This window comes from Callorhinchus milii, unplaced genomic scaffold (assembly GCF_018977255.1).
Source record: "Callorhinchus milii isolate IMCB2004 unplaced genomic scaffold, IMCB_Cmil_1.0 Scaffold2, whole genome shotgun sequence".
NCBI lineage: Eukaryota > Metazoa > Chordata > Chondrichthyes > Chimaeriformes > Callorhinchidae > Callorhinchus > Callorhinchus milii.
Window position 1 is genome coordinate 94,221,261 of NW_024704743.1, and position 23,615 is coordinate 94,244,875.

The 23,615-nt window shown below is 41.8% G+C and overlaps 1 protein-coding gene across 6 annotated transcripts in view; it reads right to left on the reverse strand.

Moving 5' to 3' along the window:
• Positions 1–23,328, reverse strand: part of spidr (scaffold protein involved in DNA repair) — a 160,505-nt gene extending 137,177 nt beyond the window's left edge. For 4 of the 6 annotated variants that reach the window (XM_007888000.2, XM_007887998.2, XM_007887996.2 and 1 more), the window contains exons 1-5: positions 23,252–23,328; positions 21,157–21,312; positions 19,528–19,597; positions 13,765–13,962; positions 12,114–12,274 (exon numbers count right to left, since the gene is read on the reverse strand). In XM_007888000.2, the coding sequence (XP_007886191.2) occupies positions 12,114–12,274; positions 13,765–13,962; positions 19,528–19,597; positions 21,157–21,312; positions 23,252–23,269 (603 nt within the window). In that variant the 5' untranslated portion in view covers positions 23,270–23,328. Of the gene's footprint in view, positions 1–12,113; positions 12,275–13,764; positions 13,963–14,494; positions 14,510–19,527; positions 19,598–21,156; positions 21,313–23,251 lie in introns of those variants that run through there. The other 2 variants (XM_007887997.2, XM_042331779.1) reach the window with 2 other exon arrangements.
• Positions 23,329–23,615: the final 287 nt, after the last annotated feature.

Sequence of the window (23,615 nt, forward strand, 5' to 3'; positions counted from 1 at the left end):
TTCCACACTTCCCATAACTTGGTGTTGTCTGCAAATTTAAGTGTCTTATACTTCTTTACTAAAAAATGTTTTAAAAAATAGTTTAAAATTTATATTTCTTTGCATTATATAGTACTACTGTAATTTGCAAATGTGTATCAAACATTAGCTGCTGCATGACATTCTGGATTATATCTAATTTTATTCTTTATTTATAGATCATCATTTCCATTATTTCACTGCGTTATTAATTTTACATTTTGTCTGCCATGTAAAGGTATGTTTATTGCCATGTAAACTGTCCTGTTGTTGCCATTTTAAAGATATGTGGAATGTTTTTCTCAGTTATCCTGGTTTATATTCCCTTTCTAATCCACATTTAACCTCAAATTCAAATGAATTGGCATTGCTGGTGCAAATTCGCTAATATGCCTATATAACCTTCTCTTCAATTCTATCAGTTGTAGTTTGTAAAGCCCTTTTTTGAAAAGCCCTACGTAAATGCAAGTTATTAGTTATTATTAAAATATCTCGCCTCAAGTACGTAAGGCAGGCTTTTCAGGTTAAACCTTCAAAACCCTGTAATTCATCTCTAAATTATATATTCCAAATTTTAGAATAAACCTAGAAACAGAAAACATTTGTCAGTAATTCCTCCCTCTCCTATCCATCATCACAATTCCCACCATTCAGATCCTCACAATAGGTTCTTCCATCCTCGAACCTCTTGCACCTTCACTCCCAAGCCCACATCTTTTCTTCCAGGAATTTCCCATTCATGAGAGAGATGAGGAAATCCAGCTCCAGGCACAATCTGGAGTGGCCTTCCAGAACACAGAATCCTTCAAGAAATATTAGACGGGGCCGGGTGGTGGGGGTTGGAGGTGGAGACACAGAAAAGAGAAGCTCCAAGAAGGCAAAGCTTATTTTTTTTACGTGTTCCTTCCAAAGCAAAACTAAGTTCCTAACCTTTTGGTTCATAAAATTTGTGCTTAAAATGTTTCAATTTATTTACAGCTGACTTCATCCGATTTTTCGGCTGAATTGAAAAAACCCTCAAAATTACCTTGAGTACACATAAGTCACAGGCACACCAGTCATTTAGGTCACTGCAGCAAATATATTTTGGCCAATTTTACTGAGTCTGGTATGAATTTCACAATGGCTACTAAAAAGCTTGCTACTGTGTTGTCATGCTACGGTTGAGAGAAAAAGCACCCATGAATTAAACGTTTGCTCCAGGAAGTTCCCTGTACAGCGTGTTGCCTTGTAAGATTTCAGCTCTAATAAGAATTTGAGGCCAATATCAAGTCGCACAAGTCTGTGTGATCTAACAGGGGGCTGCCTGGAGAACTCTTTCTAGCAGCTACGCAACTGCGACGGAGGTAGTATGTTTTTTTTGTTGTGGATAAATGTACACAAAACTCAAAAATCCAGGGTTTGCTTTCGTCCTGTCCTGAAAAGTGGATTCCCTCTAGTAGGCGAGTAGTCATTATCACACCATTACTGCTCACCAAAAAAATGAACAGTACAAGTATAATGGTAATACAAACCTGGAGGTGTGCCATAGAGAGATTTCCTACAGAAGGTTGCGATCACATAAAACGGAAATCAAGAACATGCGCTGAAAAACAAAACTGCCGAGCCCTTTCCTTCTTGTTACGCAAAGAGTTAAACTCCTGACCTAATCGGCCTACTCTCATTCAAGGAGAATGAACTTCAGTCTTCCTTGGCTAGAGGCCAGAACAGACGTCACTGAATGACACCCTGGAACACTATGTTCTTGGCAAGTAGACAAAAATGTGTTTAAAAGTACAGGCGGGTGAAGAAGTCAATACAAGAAAGCATTTTAAAAAACAGTTTTAGGGAGAAAATAAAGATCGGATTAAGACTTCAAAAAGTGGGCAATATATAGTACAGTGAAACAAATCCACTAGTTATTTATTTTATTATTGTCAGTACAAAGTATTATTGTAAACTGTTTAATTTGACCTACTCAAGTGCCCCTCCCTTGCCCTAAATCTCTCGTGACGGTGGACCTGGAAATTCCAGTATGATAGTAAGATTTAGAAGAGGGAGTGATCAACCACAAATCCAGAAACAATCAATGAGTCATTGCTCAGCAAATATGACAGCAGATCACGCTACCTTCACATTCAGGTGAAACAATGTATAAACAGCACAAAATATATAACGTGCAGAGTAAATATTAGTCAGCAGTCATAAAACAGTCATAAAAAGTTTGCTCACTCCCCAAATGTCCCATTATAGAAGCAATCCATCAGGTCAGGGGTCATAGTTCAATTTTCGGTCTACAATGATTTGGATGGATGACGTCAGCCAAAGCAGTAGTTAAAGATTGTGTATTTGGCCTCAGCATTGCTGAGCTAGAGAAAGAGAAAAGGTCTAGGTCAGAATTCCCACTCCTGATTACTATTCAGTATAGGATAAAGTGCAGTGTATTGTGTATTTTGTAGGTGAAAAGGACAGCTAATTTTCACACAGCAATGTCCCACAAACACCCATAAAGTGAATGACCAATTGTACGTGGCAGTTGTTGGCCGGGACACCAGGAGAAACCCCTTCTATTTTTTGAATAGTGCATGGAATCGTTAATGTTCATCTGAATAAGCAAACAGGACTTGTTTTAATGTCTCATCCGAATTGCATCTCTAAAATGCAGCATTCCCCCAGCACTGCACTGGAGTGTCAGCCTGGACAAGACTTGACATGGGGTTTGAACCTAGAACCTTCTGAACCAGAAGCAAAAGTGCTATTTTTATGTGGATGACACCCTAATTTATTTCCACTCTCGATTCCAGGTCCACTGATGTTCTGTCGGCTATCAAGGCCTGGATGAGCTGAAATTTCTGACAAGTAGACATGGAAGCCATCCTCCATTGCTCCTGCCAACATGTTCTCACTTCCTCAACCTCCCTGTTTTCTCGCCAACTCACTGAATCAGTCCGCAGCAGAGCCATCCGGTTCAATCCTCAGCTCTCTTTTCTCACTCACGTCTTGTCTCTGATGAATACAGATTTTCTTGATGTCAACCACACCACCCACCTTTGGCCCTGCCTCACCAAATACTGCCAAAACTCCATGCCTTTGTCACCTCCAAGTCTGTCATCATTCCCTCAGCTCAGCTACCTCGGGTTGACAGCACATTGTTATCGCCCTTACCACCGAGGCCGAGCTTTCTGATTCTCTGCACCCCTCTTCCTCTTCTTCTCTGTTGCCTCCTCTATATCTGTCTTCATGTTCCCAAATCAATTTTTTTAAAAATCTACCTCCCAAGGCTCAATTGGCAATACAGAAGCAAAAATTAAGGGAGAGGGAGTGGATTTGGAGTGAGTACCCTCAAATAGTATTACCCTAATTTATTTTAAAAACAAGCAAATGTACAACAAATACATTAACAATTTCATCCACTTTCTCTGCTAATATTCTCACATGGCGATCTGCCTGACTGATGCAGATCATGTTTATAAAAAAAATCTATTTCTTTCTCTTCTTCTATAGGCGCAATGATCCTGCCATGGAATGTTGCTGCATATTCAGCACACACCAAGTTTGACTTTTCCCTTTTGAGGCCCAGCAAAGTACCTAACTGTTCTCATTGTACATTAGGATGTTAGTGATATTTTCACTGGACAGTAAAGACAAATCAAATCTTCCTGCAGAGATCACTAACAGCAATCCATGCACGTTTCACTGTCGAAAGTGCTTTGAAAACACAAACAATAAACAGCATTTCACCCACCGACACAGCGGTGTGCATTATAAAAGAAACTCTATATTTTCTGTTCCGAATTGACTGAACTATATAAAACTGGAAGAATAGAAAAACATTCTTTTGTAAACACCGTCCATTATCAGCCTCGGACGATGCACAGATTTCGAAAACTATGTTTTTATAAATTTGGGTGACCAAGCCAGTTTTATGTTGTTAGAAATTCTGGCAAATGCTCCAAAAACTGTTTCAGTTATGGCAAGGAACTGAAGGCTGCCAGCAGCCACTTGATTTGGCTACTGCTTTCTCTATTCTGCTTGTGAGACTGATAGCAGGCAAAACTAAATGTACAGAGATACTGACAGCAGGTCTTAGAGGAAAGTACTTCTTGTAATATTAGTTTCCTGACAATTCTAAGCTACATGGGCAAGTAAATAAATATAAATAAAATTCAGGAAGTTCTGGACCAATTAAGCAGATGGGCCAAGGAGTGGTGGATGGATTTACTGGAACAAGAACGTGTGCACAGTGAACAGGTGTTCATTAGTAGACTCAGTTCTGACAAAGGGCCATGGATCCGAAACGTTGACTCACTTTCCTTTCTCCATAGATGCTGCCTGACCTGCTGAGTGTTCCCAGCGATTTCTGTTTTTGTTTCATTAGTAGAGGTGGTAAGGGAAAAGGATTTGGGCGAGATTATAAATAATTCCTGTAAATTTCCAGGCAACTTGAAACTGTTGTCAACAAAGCTAATCAAACACCCGCTTAATTCTTGAGGGCTGCTACAAATTTGAATGGACTTTCAGAACTTCCTTTACATGAATGAGTTTGTACAAGTCACATTTGCATAGTTTTCTGAGATCTTGAAATGTTCCATTCCAGCCCTCTCCTTTAGGTTGAGTTGTCTCTCAGAACCCAACCTATCATCTACAGATTTATCCTAAACTGCTTGTACTCTTCCAGTTTGTTTCGGAAGAGTTTTTCAAACCAACCTAGGTTTATTTACACAATATAACAATTAAACAGAAACAGTGACAAGAATACATAGCACAAAACATTTTAGACGCAAAAAACTAAGTCTTCAAAGATTTTACCAATCTAAGTTTTCAAAGACATTGCAAAGCAAAGTTTCAGTCAGTTCAAAAGAGTAGATGTTCTTCAAGATGATAGATCACGAAAACGGGATTAAGCCCAATATGCGAAGTCTACAATCTATGCTAATATTCTGATTCCCTTTACCTGCCTTTTGCTAATATTCCTTACATTTCAAGTATCTGTGTTTCCATTTCTCTGTCAAATGCCTCTGACAAACTATGTTTTGGCTTAAGCCCCTAGCTTAGTACTTTCTGAAATGCAAGGATCACACCTGAACCCTGGTCATCTGGTCATACCTATACAATACAAAATTACATTTGTATGGCGTCTTTCACGTCAGGAGGATGTCCCAAGGCACTGGAAATAAGCAGCAGCACATTGTAATGTAAATACACCTATGTAATAATTGGACCTTAAGCAGGGTTTCTTATTAACCCTTTATAGATCTGTCAGTCCCAAATCCCTCACATTGTATGAAGAGCATTTTATATATCCTTAACATAGCCACATTTGAAATATTGTGTGCAGTTTTGAATAAACTAATGTCAAAAGAACACAGAAGCATTGAAAGGGGCACATGGATAATTCTGGGGCAAAAAGTGTTTTGAACAGAGGAGACTTTCAGAGCTCAATTGGTTCTCATTTGAAAAAAAAGATTTAAAGAACTTAGTCCAGGTCTTTAAATTTATGAGAAGTACAGCTGTTGTGATTAAAAACACGTTACTTGTCTTCCAAGAAAGAACTAGACAGCACAGGTCACAGGCTGAGCTGCCGCTCGGCGTGGAGGGCGCTATATAAATGTAAGTTGTTGTTATTTACAACTAGAAGACCTCAAGCAAAAATAGAAATTAGAAGATTTTCCTCCTCTCTCTATCCTCAACTAAAGAAGTGGATATCCCCCCGCCACCACTCAAAATAGTGGATATCTCCTCCCACAACCCCAAAATAGCGTATATGTCTTCTCCCCTCACCTCAAGTAATGAATATTGTTTCCTCTCCACCTCAAGTAGTAGATAACTCTCCACTACCTGTCCCCTAAAATACCAAAAAAGGTGTAAAGTATTATACTTCTTTCTTTACCTTTTATATGTAGAAATATTGTACAACTTTGAAACATTTACTGCCACCTTTATTCTGTCACCTCAACAACAAATTTAGAGGACAGGATAGATTTTCATAACAACAAATTACATTTGTATAGCGCCTTTTACGATTTCACATCGGGAGGATGGCCCAAGGTGCTGAAACGCCATCAAACTAAATCTAAATAATAATTACACAATAGCTGTACCTAAATCTAGTACATACTTTCTATATTAGAAATCATCACAGAAAGATCAGAGGCACATTAACTCGTGTCTGCCCCCACCACACACAACGTAGGTTCCTGTGAAGCATTTTTGCAGAGGATCTCTCCAGTGAGAAACTAGGCACGGTATCGATCTAGTCTGACAAAGAGATTTTGAGTCCTTCATGTCACAAATAATATAAACTTTTGCATACAATTTAGGCATTATGATCATTCTGTGGGAGCAAATAACTTCCCTCTTCATGTAACTAACATATTTTCAAGTAGATAAATAGTAATGCAGTTTACGGTGTTCCAGATTGAATCCCAACCCACTCTTCAAATTCTACCCAATGATAATTGTAAAGAACAGTCTGCTCATTTTTTGAACCCCTCAGTGTTCGTTGGTTGCCGTTCACATATGGTCATGAAAAAGATGGCACAGTTCTCAAAATATGGTATGGTCTCTGAATAGGAATTTTTACTATAAGTTTTACATTTATTTTATTGCAGAATAAACATTTTTCTCTTGCTGGGTCACATAAGGGGACTGACATGTGATCTATTGAAAGGCTGCTAGCAAGACTCTTAAACTCGTCATGAAGGTGTGCGATAGTGACTCACCTACCCCTCCCTCAGTTTAGTTTCCTTTCTTTCCAGGTGGAACTAAATTGCCACTTCTCTGCTGTGCCTCACCTGCCATTGTCATGGATTTTCCACCTACGGAGCTGATTTACTAGTTCTATCTTCAGAACTCCACTTTGCACATAGGGCAGAAGAAACGTCCAGCCCACTTACATCCATAAATACATTTCCGTGCCACTCCTTATCTGAAGTGCCACTCCTCAGCTGGCAACCTATAACCTAATTATGACTTCAGCACTAAACGTGATAACTAAATCACTAGCTATAAGATACGTCTGGCACAATTTCAAAAAAGATTTTGGATAGATTTTAACATAATCTCCAGACAAGCAACATTTACACAGCCATTTTCCACTACAGATTAAAGTTACAAACTTCAATCGGATAACACATAACCGTTGTGAAGATCCAGCAAAGTTCCAGTTTTACTCTTCCAAAAGGAAACCTCTCCATTTTGTAACAACCCAATATAATGTCGAGTTTACCTATGGAGACAATGTTGGGATTGAGAGGTATAGGATTTTGAGTGTTGTTTGGCATTTTTGGAATTGTGGGAGCAGTCAGATGAAGTATAGTACTCACTGCTTCCGGCACCATAGCGTGCAGGCACAAAGGGCCTCCTAACGTCCTATCACTGGAAATGCTCACAAGAACTTCCTTCACAATGCGGGCACATGCGGTTTGGTGATGTTATTGGTAATATCATCAACGACCCGATAAGGAAGTGCTGACCAGCATCTGCTATATAACGTAACCCATTAAAATGCATGAGCTGTTTTTATAGACCCAAACCATCGCAGTACAACAAAAGTCCATCTGTAAACTGTGTAAAGAGTATCTTGTCCATTTCTTCATTGGGTTACCTTTCAATAACAAACACAACACAACATAATGAAGCTTCTAGAAAAAACTTCTGCTTTTCCATTTGAAAGTAGTCCATATGACTAACTTCCTTGTGGTGCTGCAGTGCCCTCTAGTGGTTCCTATACCACAATTTACAAAATGTTCAAATATCCTCCAATATCTCCCGAATTAAAGTTGTGTTAGATCATCGGTCTGTTCTCAATGTTCATATATATGATATATGAGGGAAGATATGACTGAAAGCATAATCAAAGATGATGAATGCTGTAGGTCATCACAATATGATCAACCAAGTTCCCTTCACTCTTAAAATACTCAATACTCCAGTGCACGTTCAAGCCACACAAGGTTTTTTTTTGTGTTATCCTGACTCAGTCTGTAGCGCTCTTGCCTCTAAATCAGAATGTTACAGGTACAAACTGCAGGTCAGGACTTGAACTCCATAGTCCAAGCTGACACACCATGCAGTGCTGGGAGATGTTGCATTGTTGGAGGTGCTGCCCTTCAGATGAGACGTTAAATCTAGGTCCCATCTGAAAATAAAAACAGAAGTCGCTGGGACTACTCACCAGGTCTATGGAAAAAGGAAAATGAGTCACCGTTTCGGGTCCATGACCCTTCATCAGAATCTGTCTGCTCAGATGGATGTTAACGATCCCCATGGCACTACTTGAGAAGAGTAGGCGCTTTACCCCAGTGTCCAGGCCAATAATCTCCCAAATAAAATTGGTCAATCACCCCATGGGCTGCCCAGTTTGCCTCCAAAATACACAGATACTCCACTTCACAGTAAAATCCTGTAAAGCAACTTGAACATCCTCTCAATGTGAATGAAATGTGCAAAATAAATGTAAATTTGTATGGTTTTATACCCTGGGTGTGATGCCACCTAGTAGCCGGAAAAGCATACCGAATAGCAATCAATAAGAGTACAAAATATATATATTTTTTGCAACTTGCATTTATGTCGCTCTGTAGCTCTCGTCTGAATGTTTCACAGACAGTGGTGCCTGTAGGCACAGTCGAAAAAATAGGTTTTTAGGCGGCATTTAAAGTCAGTTGGAAAGGGAAGCAAAACAGAGGTTCAACGGAGGGAGTTTCAAAGGTTGGGACATAGTTGTTGAAGGCTCAGACAACAATGAGAGCATAACGGGATGTGAAGTAAACTGAATGTAGCAGTAAGCGAGTTGAGTGAGCTGGAGTTGGATCCATTGCAGAGACTCACAAATAAACCGACAAATACACACACACACACACACACACACACACACACAGAGTCTTCAACAAAGCCTGTCCATGGTGTACATACGAGAACACGCCTCAGTTAAGATCCCCAAAGAATATTCTCACCTGCCACCTATGAGCACAATGTGGTTAACATTACTGTGTAGCAGCATTTGAAAACATTAAACAAACAGAAATGAGAAACAGATAGATTTAATTGCAAGGTTTTTTGTATGTGGAGGAAACTGATAAGCAAAATAGGGTAAAGGCCACTTCAGTTCTGAACCAGTTGCTCTTTATACAAACTGAAAATTCCCAAAGCTTATGAGCAAAGTTGGTAAATGCATTATAGGTAATGTAAATAAAGTGCTTTAAACAGTATCTGCACCATTGTTTTCAAAAATGCATTTTTAATGTCAATAAGATTTAAACGGCTACTTATCACAGAACAGCAGGCACTGCAACTTTTCACAGCTTACTTAATGTGTGATATCTAACATTTCTGCTAAAGAGTAGCCTCTGCACAAAAGTGGTGTCTGTACTTGCGTAACCAACTGGAGATTAGAGTTTCTGTTGTCTCTGGAGAACCACTGCATCAATTTCTCACTGAATGCAATCATTTACGTTAATTAATTAGTGAGTGCCACACAACACTGAAAACATGCTGGATTCCCAAGTGCTAGCATCTTAGTAGAAACATTTCAAGTCTTAAAACCAGTATAATAATCATTCAGAAATAAGACAACTTCGTTTTCAGAGTGACTCAATCTTACAATTCTCTGAAAATCTGAGAAGAGTTTATATTTTAACTACAGTACTTGTTTTTTTCACAAATGCATTACCTAACAGGATCCCTACCCTATTATGTTTACAGAAATTGTACTCGCCAAACCTTGACAGTTGTAGACGTTAACATTTTCTGCACACCAAAACTCAGATAACAGTAATAATAATCCATACAATTTTGACACAGCGCTTTTCACATCAGCAGTATGTCTCAAAGAACCTCACAGGATACAGTAAAACTCGCATAAGTCACATCAGTTGGGACCATAACAGTTAATATGATTGACGCGATGTTCGAGTTACAGGCAAACTTGCATTAATCGTATACAATCTAATTTAATCAATAATCTACGCTGCGCATGCGTAAATCAATGCAGCTGGCAAGTGTGCAAGCGGCAATTGGTCACTGCAGCAGGTAAATCTGCATGTGGTGACGAAAACAACAACAAATTACACTTGCATAGCTCCCTTCATGTCGGAAAGATTGAAAAGGCAAGATTGAAGAGGAAAATTTTTAAGGTGGGATTTGAAGAAAGACAGAGAGGGCACAATTAGAGGGATAGTGGCAAAGTTCCAGAGATCGAAGCATAATGACTGAATGCTCGTCACTGATGGTGGTATGAGAGGGCAGGGGACACGAGCCTGTATTAGCCATGGTTAGGGGACAAATTATTATTTACTGATTGTTCCAGAACATTGACTGAAACTTGTTTAAGCTATAGCTTCAAGCTACATTTCAACCTTCAGCTGAACTACATCAACAGCCAAGTTAAAATAAAGACTAACACAGAGTTAATTATGCAGCCTCATCTGATTTCAGAATACAAAATGTCAGTTGCTTGGTCATTGGTTGGGCTGCAGAGCTGAAGATTTGCATCAGTCTGTTATAAAAACCCGAGTGAGAATATTCTGGCATTTTCTACTGATTTTGTCAAGTCAATAAATACTAGATAATTGAATATTTCTCAAAGGATACACTGGCAGAACGTTGGAAACCCCAGACACTGCTTTCAGTTCAGGTCAACCTGACCCAAACAGAACGCATTCTCCGCAGAGTGTTAGAGTGTTCCAAATACAGTTCTGGCCACTCGGTTCTCCAGCCTGAATATTCAACAGCAGAATATGGTGGAGTCCTGTAGCTCAGTGGTTAGAGCACTCGCTTTGCAAGTGAGAGACCTGAGTTCAATTCCTGGCAGAGGGCGAAACCTTGTGCAAGTTTCCTTACTCCACACAGAGCCTAATAATAATCCCTCCAAAACTAAAAACAATAATAAATTGGTCATTTTCAATCTATGACTGTTTGTGGGACATTGCTGTGCGCAATTGGCTGCCGCGTTCGCCCACAAATATACAGTCAATTCACTTTACAGTGTGTTCTGTGAAGCGCTTTGGGACGTCCTCCCGACGTGAAAAGCGCTATATCAAATGCAAGGATTATTATTTATTATTAAGCTGAGCATCTTCAAAAGCTAAAGCTTTGTTTTGTTGTTTTATTTTCAAACACAGCTTCTCATTCTGCCTCCACCCTCGATTCCAGTACCACTGCTGTCCTGACAGATTGTCTGTCAAGACATCAAATCCTGGATGAGAGCCAACTTTCTGCAGGTGAACGTCAACAAGATAGAGGTCTTTCTGATTAACTCCTATCAGTGCCTCCACATCTCAGACGCTGAAAGCATCACTATTCACTGATGTACACTCAACCTCAGAGGTAGTTCGGAACATTGGTGCCTTGTTCAACCCTCAACTTTAAACCCCACGTCCATGTTATGACACGTTCTGCCTTTGCCCACCTCTATAACAATGCTCTCCTCTGAAACTACCTCTCCCTCAGATTGCCAAGACCCTCATCCATGCTTTCATTATGTCCAGGTTTGACTATGCTAACTCTCTGCTCTCCAAACTTTCCAACTCTTCCCTCCACAAGCTGTAGATTATTCAGAACTCTGCAGCTCATGTCCTCTCCCACACCAAGCTCCGTGAGCAGATCACCCCCATCCTCGCCTGGCTTCACTGACTCCCCATAACCCAGAAAATCGAGTTTAAGATCCTCATTCTCACTATCAAAGTCCTCCCTACCTTTGTCATCTACTAAAACCTTACCAGCCTTCCCGCTCCCTCTGCTTGGCAGGCACAGGCTGTTCCATGTCTCCCCGCCCTGCCCACCACACCAATGGTAGTTGGACTTCCAGCCTTTCTGCCCCGACCTTTAGAACTCCATCCCGGAATCCCTTTGCCTCCTTCAAGGCCTGTCTGAAGACCTTTCTCTTTAACCACGCCTTCGGTCATCTACCCACTCACTGCCTTCCCCCTCAGACCTCACCTCTCATTATTCCAACCCCCAGCTCGGCTGCAAACCTTTGACTGCCCAGTGCTTTGGGATATCATCCCGACATGAAAGGACCTATAATAAATATAATTTTGTTGTTGTTGTTGAATTGAATTACTCTACTCTGAAAGGAATACAAACCAATGGAAATAAAAGGGAATGGAGCTCACCAGTGACTTTGTAGGTTGATGAGTTGCAGACTTTCTGTTCTCCAGTTTGCTGCTGGTTGAAGAATCAGAATCAGTAAGATAAGAATCCACTGCACCCTGTGTTATGTCACTGATCTCTTCGTTGTCACTAAAACTGTCCCAGTCTATCGTGGGGGATTCATCTGAAAAGACAGAACATTTCATTCAACCAGTATTCTAACTACAGGTTTCATTTAAGCAAATTGCCAGTGATTTGTAAAATTGTTTGACCTTCATAATTTTGTTCATAGCAAGCTTCAGCAGAATCCAAACCAACTGAGCTTCCCAGCAGTGTCCAGATGATTTGGGGTTTGAATCTTGGGACAGTCCATTCAAACCTTTAGAAACTACTAAAATATTTAAAAAGTGTCTAAAACAAAATATTTTCCTGAAAATGAGGTGCTAATGAAACGATGAGCTTGGCAAAGCCAGTTAGGTTCCTAGTGATCCATGACAAATTTCTGAGATTTCCTCTAGACAAGGAAAACATATCTGAGAATCAGGACTTGCATTAGAAGTTTTCAGATAGAAAAATAGCGCCTTGTAACAGTAGCAGACTATCTGGTAAGTAGTTTTAGCAAAAACAACAGCAGGGAAGTGGGGAGTTAAATCAGAGATACAGATGCAGTTATGGAAATTTCCCATTTGTCTTAAATGGAGCACTTACTCCCTCCCCAAAGGGACGTAGCCTGCTTTTCTAATTCTGCACAGTATTACGCACAGGTTGACAGGAGCCAAGACCCAGGTGCACAGTCAAAAAGCCAACTTTCAACTAACAAGATTCTATTATAGAATTAATCCTAAAAAAAATTTCACAATGAAGAACATCTGAGTAATTCAACACTTTGTACTCAAAATAAAAGTATCCCAATTGATGATGGAATAGACACTAAAAAATTCAAATAAAAACAGAATAAGAAAATATGCATCAATACCAACACCCTCTCACACCAAAAATTGAAAAGGAGAAAAACAAATTGATCCCAATAGAGTATGCACTTCATGCTTTATTAACTGTCAGTAACAGCTTGTCTGCCGTGTAGACAGATACTTTGTTTGAGTCACCAGAAATTAACAACAGTTTCCCCAGTGGCTCAGAAGATGAATGAACAGCATTGGGTTGCATTGCATCATACAAATGAGAAACGTTCTGTCTCTATGCTGTATTGAGTTAGCCTCAGCCAGGAAACGAAATCAGTATGAATGTTATCCAGTACAAATGTACGAGGACAGGATAATATTGCTGCAAGAGGCCCCACTGTCAAATAACGCAGAACTGATAGAATTACGGTCTTGGCTTCTGTCAACGTGTGTGTAATACTTTGCAGAATTAGATAAGCAGGCTATCAGATAAATGGGAAATTTCCAAGCGTAGGCAATATGCATATGTAGAACTCTCTCTGGTTTGGAGACGCTTAAGCACGTCAATAGGCTTCTGTATGTTTCAGACACAAGTAAGCAATGCAGTGTGAGTACTGCATATTTTGGGGTATCTACTATTGCCCCAACAGGGCAGGGCTCATTGCCCACAGTCTGAGAACCACTGGTGCAAAACACTGGGGTTTTTAATTGGTCTATCTCTTCAAACAGTTAATTTTCAACCTCTAGCCACACAAAGAAAAACATAACTTACCTTCACTCATCTGGCTGTCTGTTAATGAGTTGATCATATGAAGGTACTTGTGGTAGGAATTGATTGTTCTTTGGGTTTTTGGCATCAATCTCTCTTTTGAATTACCCAGCAGCATTTCAGGATCTGACAGCTCACTATCACTGGAGCTCCACACAATGTTGTCCTTCTCCTCGGACTCCTGACCTCTGCAAATGTCTGCTGGACCAAACAATTACAACCCATGTCAAAAATTCACCTAAGTTCACAAAATGAGTTTACCCAAGTCAAATAAGCATTTATGCACAACTATATTATAGAAACTAATGTAGGATTTTGCAGATTTTTTTTGATGCATTACATAAAATTTGCTGATAATTCAAAATTTTGGCAATCAAATAAATCAACCTTAGATTGAACGGTTGGAAAGTCAGTAAAACCTTCGAAGATTTAATTCCTGGTCACAATCTTTGATAAGTTAATTCTGCAAGAACAGAACAAAATATTGATTGCAAAGAATGTAATTGCTCCTAAGATAGAGCTGTTCATTGGAACCCCAAGTACCCACATTAAAGAAGCACAAATCTGGATACAAAGGCACAATGATCCCGATAGCCATCTTACAGTACTCCATAAAAGAAACACAGACACCTATGGATGTAAGTTTAAAAGAGGCACTGATGCAGATCTGAATTAAGACTTGCAGTGGTGAGGAACCATAAGCAGAGAAAGGTATCATAGCAATGAAAGTCACCTCCTCAGGGACATAATCCATTATCTGATCTTAACAAATGTCAGCAGCAAGCATCCAATTGCAGGACAGGATGCAACCAAATTTGAGGCTAATTCATCCAGGACAAGAGCGAGAAAGAAGACAGTGTGCTCTAAACTGCAACAGAAAATTGGGAGACAAAAAAAATGAACGTGCTTCTGAATATTGCAGTCTTGCAGCCATGCAAGTCCTGCTGGTGGTGCTGTTGTGCTTGTAGAAATCACTTTTCATAGACACAGGATCAGTTCAAATGAAGAAAGTCTTTCAGGCCATTTCATCTCATTCTTCCAAAACCTCCCATTGTTTGGCATCCACCACTCTTCCTGGTAACCTGTATCATTGTTAAGTATCCTCTGGGTAAATACTTCCTCATGGCTATTCTGAAATTACTGTACGGAACCCTAAACCAATGGCCTCTTGTGATGCTTCCTTTGTGTATCTGAAAATATTGTCTGGGTTTACTTTGTCAATTTTATTTGAAATTTTATACATAGATTATATATATACACACATAAATACATTATGTGTGTGTATGTATATATATATATATATACACACACATGCTGACAAGGTCAAGTTTTCAATACTGAAGAGCTTAAGTTATCATTGCTCGTAGCCCAATCTTCTAACACTGGAGATCATACTCATTGTTTTCCTCTGCATTGCCCCCATGGCCTGGACAACTCCTTTAATGCTTCAGTTCCCCCCAACTTGAAGTAATCTGCATCATCTGTAAATGCATGTCATTGATGGATACCAGGAACATAAGGAATCCCAGTACAAAACCCTGAAGCACCCTAATTTAATACTGCCTCCCGTTTTGATCTAGCTCCCCTAACAACCATCCCCTCTTTCTTTCCCTTCAGTATTTTGAATCCAAGTCTTTGATAGCAAGAGACATCAGTTTACAAATGAAACTGAGCTGAATCAGAATATTCCCAATACTATTTCGCATCAAATATTTCACACCTATATTGCAGTGGTGATTTGATCTCACAATCACTAAATTTCAGACATAAGCAGAAAGGCAGAAGCAACCTGCTTGACAATCATGTATGATCTGTGGACAACTAAACAAGATATTAAAGAATTAAGCCTAAATTAAAAAGAGATTGCATGGACAATACAGTTCCTGTAACTCATACAACTGATCTTTCCACATACAATCAGAGGTCATATGTTCACATACATATAACCCCCTCTCTTAGCAGTTTTAGTCTGACTGGTAAATACTGGTGAATTGCAACTATTTGCAACTCCTCCGACCCTCTCACCCCTCACCTCAAATGCCAACTGCGAGGTGATGCTGGACTTCCTCGAATCCAAAGTCGAGGGAATCCGCTCAGCTGCCTCTGCAACTACTATCCCCTGCCAATCTCCTACTCCCACCCCAGCCCCTACCCGTCTCCCCCTCTTCTCTCATCACCACCATAACCCATATGAAACCCACCACCTGCTCCCTCGACCCCATCCCTACATCCCTCCTTACCCCACAGCTCCACCTCCTTGCCCCTCTACTCACTGACATTGTTAACCTCTCCCTGTCCTCTGGTACTGTTCCCACCCTTTTAAAAAACGCTATCATCTTTCCTTTCCTTAAAAAGCCCTCCCTCTACCCTTCTCTACTCTCCAACTACCATCCTATCTCCAACCTCCCCTTCCTCTCCAATCTTGTGTGGCATTCCTCAGGGCTCTGTCATTGGTCCCCTCCTCTTCAACATCTATACGCTGCCTCTTGGTGACATCATCTGCAGACATGGGGTCAACTTCCACATGTATGCGGATGACACCCAACTCTACCTCTCTGCCTCCACTCTCGACTCCAGGACCACAGACTGTGTCAGGACACTCCTGACAGAGTAATTCTGGACTCTTGACTAATGTTCCTCCTATGTCATTGATGTACAATGGTACATTGATTCAGATTATCACCTGAATATCACTGTATAATAGTCACCAAACCTAAAAGTATTTCATTTGGTGAGGCCCTTCCCAAAGCTTTAAATGTATATTTTTTAAAAAACATGACTAAGATTAGAAATCTACCACGTAGAGAACGTCTGACATGGGAGTCCACAACCTGTTCCATTACGCACAGTACACTAAAGATTCAATGGTCTGCAACTAATGTTAACTGACCTTAATAATAGTTTGTGGAGTCAGGGATGGAAAATGAAGGCTATCGTGTGAAAATGTATCATAAATGTACAAGCCTAACCTTGAGCAACATAACCCACAAGCATGGTCCTAGCTTTCATATGCATGCTAATGATACTCTAACAAGCACAAGTTGTATATCAGAAAATAAAGAGTGGGCATTGCTTAGCATTTATAATAAATAAATATTCCTTGCATTGGTTATAGCGCCCTTCACATTGTCATGATGTTTCAAAGGGCTTCACAGGAATTCTGTAAAGTGAATTAACTGTATATTTTGATGGTGCAACGCGGCATCCAATTGCACACAGCAATGTCCCACGAACAGTCGTGGATCTAGTGACCAAATTATTATTATTTTTTGAAAGGATGATTAACCCTGGTAAAACAATCCACCAATCGGGTAATTATTAACTAATTATTATTAATAACAACTGGGTTGACTGTGTATCATGTGAGCGAAATGCGGCAGTCAGTTGCACACAGCAATGTCTCACAATTAGCCATAATAATAATAATCCTTGCATTTGATATAGCGCTTTTCAAGTCTTTTAGACGTCTCAAAGCGCTTCACAGAATATGCTGTAAAGTGAATTGACTGTATATCTGTGGGCGAAATGTGGCAGCCAATTGCGCACAGCAGCGTCCCAAGCAGCCATGGATTGAAAATGACCAATTTACTATTGTTTTTTGGAGGGATTATTATTAGGTGTGTGGAGTAAGGAAACTTGCCCAAGGTTTCGCCCTGCCTGGAATTGAACCCAAGTGTCTCGCTTGCAAGGCTAGTGCTCTAACCACTGAGCTACAGGACATCAGATAAGGATGGATCACAAGACTGGAGCATCATGGATTAATTAACCTTTCAGATTTCAAGGCTTCTAACTCCTTTGCAGGGAATCATTAAGGCCCTCACAGGCTAAATATTTTTGCAAACTCTGGAATAAATGGAACAGGCAGAAAGTGCACATCAATTTCTCTATTCTACTCAATTTCTGGTCAAAGTCACTAATGACATGCTGAACCCTATGATCAGGGCTCCCTCTGCCTCCTTGTCCTCTCTGCCGCCTTCGACATTGTCGACCACTCCACCTTCATACACCGCCTCGCCGCTTTGCTCAATCTTCACGGAACTGCCCTTGCCTGGTCCGATTCCTATCTCTCCCAAGTCTCCACTTCGTTGCCTTCAACGGTTTCTCCTCCAGCCCCCGTAATGTTACATTTGGCGCCCCCCAGGGCTCTGTCCTTGGCCCTCTCCTCTTTAATATCTATATGCTCCCCCTTGGTGACATCATCCACAGACATGGGGTCAACTTCCACATGTATGCGGATGACACCCAACTCTACCTCTCTGCCTCCACTCTCGACTCCAGGACCACTGCTGTCCTGACAGACTGCCTGTCGGACATCAAGTCCTGGATGAGGGTAAATTTCTTACAGTTGAATGTGAACAAGACTGAGGCCCTCCCAATTGGCTCGCGTCAGAGCCTCAGCACCTCAGGCTCTGACAACATCAACCTCCATGGTTGCACACTACAACTCACCAAGCCAGTCAGGAACTTAGGTGTCTTGTTCGACCCTCAACTCTTTCCCCCCTACATCCAAGCCATGACCCGCTCTGCCTTCCCTCACCTCCATAACATCACCCAACTCTGCCACTACCTCACCCCTCAGGCCGCTGAAAATCTTGTTCATGCCTTCATCACCTCTAGGCTCGACTATGCAAACGCCCTGCTTGTCTGCCTTCCCAACTCCGCCCTCCACAAGCTGCAGATAATCCAGAACTCTGCAGCCCGTGTCCTCTCCGGCACCAAACTCCAAGACCCTATCTCCCCCACTCTCGCCCGACTCCACTGGCTCCCTATTCTTCAGAGGATCCAGTTCAAGATTCCTGGTCCTCACATACAAAGCCCTCCTTAGCCTCGCCCCACCCTACCTCTGCAACCTCCTAAGCCCCTGCCAACCCGTCTGTTCCCTCCGCTCAGCCGGCTCTGGCTTGCTCCACGTCCCCCGATCCACCCACCCCACCCCACCATTGACGGGAGAGCCTTCAGCCACTCTGCCCCCAATCTCTGGAATTCCATCCCCCAGTCACTCGGCCTCGCTCCCTCCTTAGCCTCCTTCAAGTCCCATCTCAAGACCCTCCTCTTCGACCATGCCATCGGCCACCCCACTTCCCCTCCCCTCCCCCCCCAACCCCAGCTCGGATCTGAAATGCTGTACTCTGTCCAGCGCCTTGGGACATCCTCCCGACGTGAAAGGCGCTATACAAATGTAATCTTGTCGTTGTTCTACCCTTAAAATCAAGGAATAATCCTGTAGCCATGGAGTGAGTGACCAGTTTTATTTGGGGAACTGTTGGCCCTTCTCTTTTCAAACAGGGCCATGGGATCTTTAACACCCACCTGAACTGGCAGACATTACCTCAGTTTAATGGCACCTACGACAATGTAACACCTCCACAGCACCTCATTGGAGTGATTCCATGTGATTCCAAATCCCAAGTTGGCGCTGGAACCCACAAGGGTCTGACTCAGAGGCAAGATTGCTACCACTGCGCTAGGCTGACACACAAAGTCAGACTTTGTGTTATATCCTGGCGCAGTGGTAGTCATTTCTAAGTTGGAGAGGAATGGAACTTTAGGTTCTATCTGAAGGATAAAAAGTTGAAACAAAATTCTATGCAAATTTTAACTGACCAGAGCAGCAATTCACAGGCAACCAGCAAATACAGATTCCAGCTGATTTCTGTTCATATCTTTGGAATAAATTTGTGTTAAATTAAAAGATGACACTCAGTTAAAAATACACAGCACATATAATCCATGTAATCTATGAATGTAAAATCCCAGACAAAATACCTTCATTAGACTGCAGTGCAGAGGTAAGGCTTCGGACTACTTGTAACTTCTTCCCTAAAGGTCCATCATCCTGTTAAAATAAGTAACATATTTATTGTTGAACTTGAAGAGCAAAAATACAGTTACTATACTTCAAAGTATATTTCCCAACCAGTTTTCTTTCCAAAATGTTTTCTGGGTTATAGCTTCATGGGCACTGTTCCTCCAATACCTTATCCAAATTGACATTCTTGATGCATAAGATCAGACAATAAGTGTCATCAGGCTGTCTGATCCTTAGTTGCATCAAGACTGAGTCTAATTCCAGCCTCCTCTAAAGTGTACACATACACCTGTCCGGAGGGTTCACTGGATAGGATGTAGATGTTTTCTCCTCCCCAGTCTAAAGGCAATGAAGCCACTTGTGGCATCCTTTCTACCATCATCTCAGCTGAGTTTTAACTTGAAAACTTCACAGTGACAAGGCTCAGTTCTACACTGGCAGTGCTTTTATACACTAAGTCACAAGAAGTTCCCAATACTTTTCAAAAAGGTTTGTGTTAATTAACTATCAATATCCTGCATTAACAAATATTTGAGATATACACACAATTGCTTTTTAAAAATCCAGAGCAAAATCTTAACACAGATAAATGTTTCTGCTAGTTCAAGCTCTTTGTAACTTATTACAGTATAATTAACCTGTCCGAGTCCTTACTGGAGGTCTACTAGTTTAGTCATAAACTTCATTACCTCCTGAAAGAAAAAATGAATTTGCTGATCCTTAGGATTCTTAAAAAATAAGGCTTCACAATTTAAGAAACATAACATTGCATTTCCCAGGGAAAGAACCAGCATAAAGATCTTTTATAAATATTTTTTATAATATCTTTTTATAAATATCATAAATATCAAATGCAAGGATTATTATTATAAAATAAAACATACAAGGAAAAATGAACTCTATCAAATGTTTATCTGCACCAGAACCTCACAGTTGGATGACGTCAGTTTGTTAATAAGATTGATATTTGGGTGTACAATATGCTGGAGCTCCAGTATGCTGCTCCAGATTGGTGTGATCACACCCACAAGCCTCCATATTAAGAAGCCAACTTCAGGCGTGCCAGTGTGAGCAAACACTCCGAGATGCTTTATTGGGCGCCATATAAATGCAAGTATGCTATATAAATGCAAGTTATTGTTGTTGTAAGTAATTATTTAGTGATCCACTAAAGGGAAGGAGACAGTCAGCCCAGGTCATTTATGGGTACTTCAAAGTGGCAGGTTTCACAGAAGGATTTCCAAGTGCTGCTCATCAGTTTATTATTGTTATTATTATTATTATTATTATTATCAGCTGCCCATCAGTCAAAGGTACTTACGGTACAAGAAAACTCGATAAAAGGGAGCAAGAGAAAATACATACATACAATGTTGCTCCATTAACTAATTTCAGGTGACACAGGCTGGCGGTTTGCAGAGGGGAAATAATGTATTTTTCATTTCTCCAGAGTTGGCCACACCTGCTATGCTGACAGTTTTGACTTTATAATACATTTTTTACTAATTATTCATTCACATCCAAAGGAATATTACAGTCTTAGATGCACGCTATTCATATTTGTCCAATGCACTATATTACATTACCTCAATTTGTGAAGAGTCTTGAAAACCTTCCCCACACCGGTCCCATGATTTTCCAATTGAAGGCATAGACTTCTTAACAAGGCTCCTTGGTCTTGTGCAAGTAATCTCCACATCGTGTGGAAAATTACTGCCCTGAACCATTTCAGATCTTTTGCGCTGAAAAGCACACAAATAATTCAAGTTGAGAAATAATAGTCTTTGTTTGTATCATTTCCACAGAGAAAAAAATTATATAAATAGAGAGTGTGCAGTGACTGGACCTGGATACCCTTCCCTGAATAGCACAATCTGGTGTGAAGGCAGCTATATAAATACAAAATAATCATGTATAAATAGAAGGGTGTAGTGACTGGAAATGGATACTCCTCACTGTATAATAATAATCCTTGCATTTGATATAACGCCTTCTCATGTCGTTGAGTCGTCTCAAAGCACTTCAACAAATGTACTGTAAAGTTAATTGACTGTATATTTTGTGGGCGAAATGCAGCAACCAATTGTGCACAGCAGTGTCCCACAAACAGTCGTGGATTGAAAGACCAATTTAGCTTTATTTATAATTTTTCTTGAAGAGATTATTACCCCCAGAAAAGCGATGCACCAATCAACTAACAACTGGGTGCTTACTTGCTGCTACATAAACAGAGGCAAGTGGAGTAAGGAAACTTGCCTAAGGTTTCTCCTGCCCAGGAATCAAACTCAGGTCCTCTCTTGCGACACTAAGCTATAGGATTCCACTATAAACAGAGAACATGCAGTAGACTGGGCATGGCTCTCCCTCGCTATAAACAGAGAACATGCAGTGACTGGGCATGGCTCTCCCTCACTATAAACAGAGAACATGCAGTGACTGGGCATGGCTCTCCCTCACTATAAACAGAGTGGGCAGTTAAGCGGGGAAATCCTCACTGTGTGGACAGGCTGGACAGTGAGACTGGGCAGGGAGACCCTCACTGTATAAACAGTGTGTACAGGCTGAGCAGAGAGACCCTCACTGTATAGACAGAGAGACCCTCCCGTATAGACTGGGCAGGGAGACCCTCACTGTATAGACTGGGCAGAGAGACCCTCACTGTATAGACTGGGCAGGGAGACCCTCACTGTATAGACTGGGCAGGGAGACCCTCACTGTATAGACAGAGACCCTCCCGTATAGGCTGGGCAGGGAGACCCTCACTGTATAGACTGGGCAGGGAGACCCTCACTGTATAGACTGGGCAGAGAGACCCTCACTGTATAGACTGGGCAGAGAGACCCTCACTGTATAGACTGGGCAGGGAGACCCTCACTGTATAGACTGGGCAGGGAGACCCTCACTGTATAGACAGAGAGACCCTCCCGTATAGGCTGGGCAGGGAGACCCTCACTGTATAGACTGGGCAGGGAGACCCTCACTGTATAGACTGGGCAGAGAGACCCTCACTGTATAGACTGGGCAGGGAGACCCTCACTGTATAGACAGAGAGACCCTCACTGTATAGACAGAGAGACCCTCACTGTATAGACAGAGACCCTCACTGTATAGACTGGGCAGAGAGACCCTCACTGTATAGACAGAGAGACCCTCACTGTATAGACAGAGAGACCCCCACTGTATAGACAGAGAGACCCTCACTGTATAGACAGAGAGACCCTCACTGTATAGACAGAGAGACCCTCACTGTATAGACTGGGCAGAGAGACCCTCACTGTATAGACTGGGCAGAGAGACCCTCACTGTATAGACTGGGCAGAGAGACCCTCACTGTATAGACTGGGCAAAGAGACCCTCATTGTATAGAGACCCTCTCATTATACACGGGGAGACTCCGCTGTGTACACGGGGAGACCTCCGCTGTGTACACGGGGAGACTCCGCTGTGTACACGGGGAGACCTCCGCTGTGTACACGGGGAGACCTCCGCTGTGTACACGGGGAGACTCCGCTGTGTACACGGGGAGACTCCGCTGTGTACAGAAGCTGACAATGTTAACACGAAGCTGATCCTCGGGGTTGGCGGTTCAGGCGGGGAGAGGCCCTCACACAGTCCCTCTCCGCGGGCGGGCGGGCGGGCGGGCGGGCGGGCCGGGGGCCGGGGGCCCGGGCGGCGCTGTACCTTTCTGGCCGCGGCCATGTCTCAGGCTGACGGGGCCGCGGCTCCGCGCTCAGGCCTCGGGCTGCCGGGACACGTGTTACCATAGCACCCGGAAAGGGCACGTGACCAGCCGTCCGCGAGAGCGAGGCTCCGGGGCGGGTTGGGCGGGTTCACGCCCAATTGGGCGGGTTTGCGTGTAAAAAAAAGCTGCTTTGGGCGGGTGCCTAATTTACAGAATTTTTTTTTAATTGAAACTTGGTTTCGGTGCCCAATGTCAGGACTTGGAATACATGATCTAATGAAGGCTGAACTCATCATCATTATTATGGAGTCCTGTGGCTCAGTGGTTAGAGCACTCGCTTTGCAAGTGAGAGACCTGAGTTCA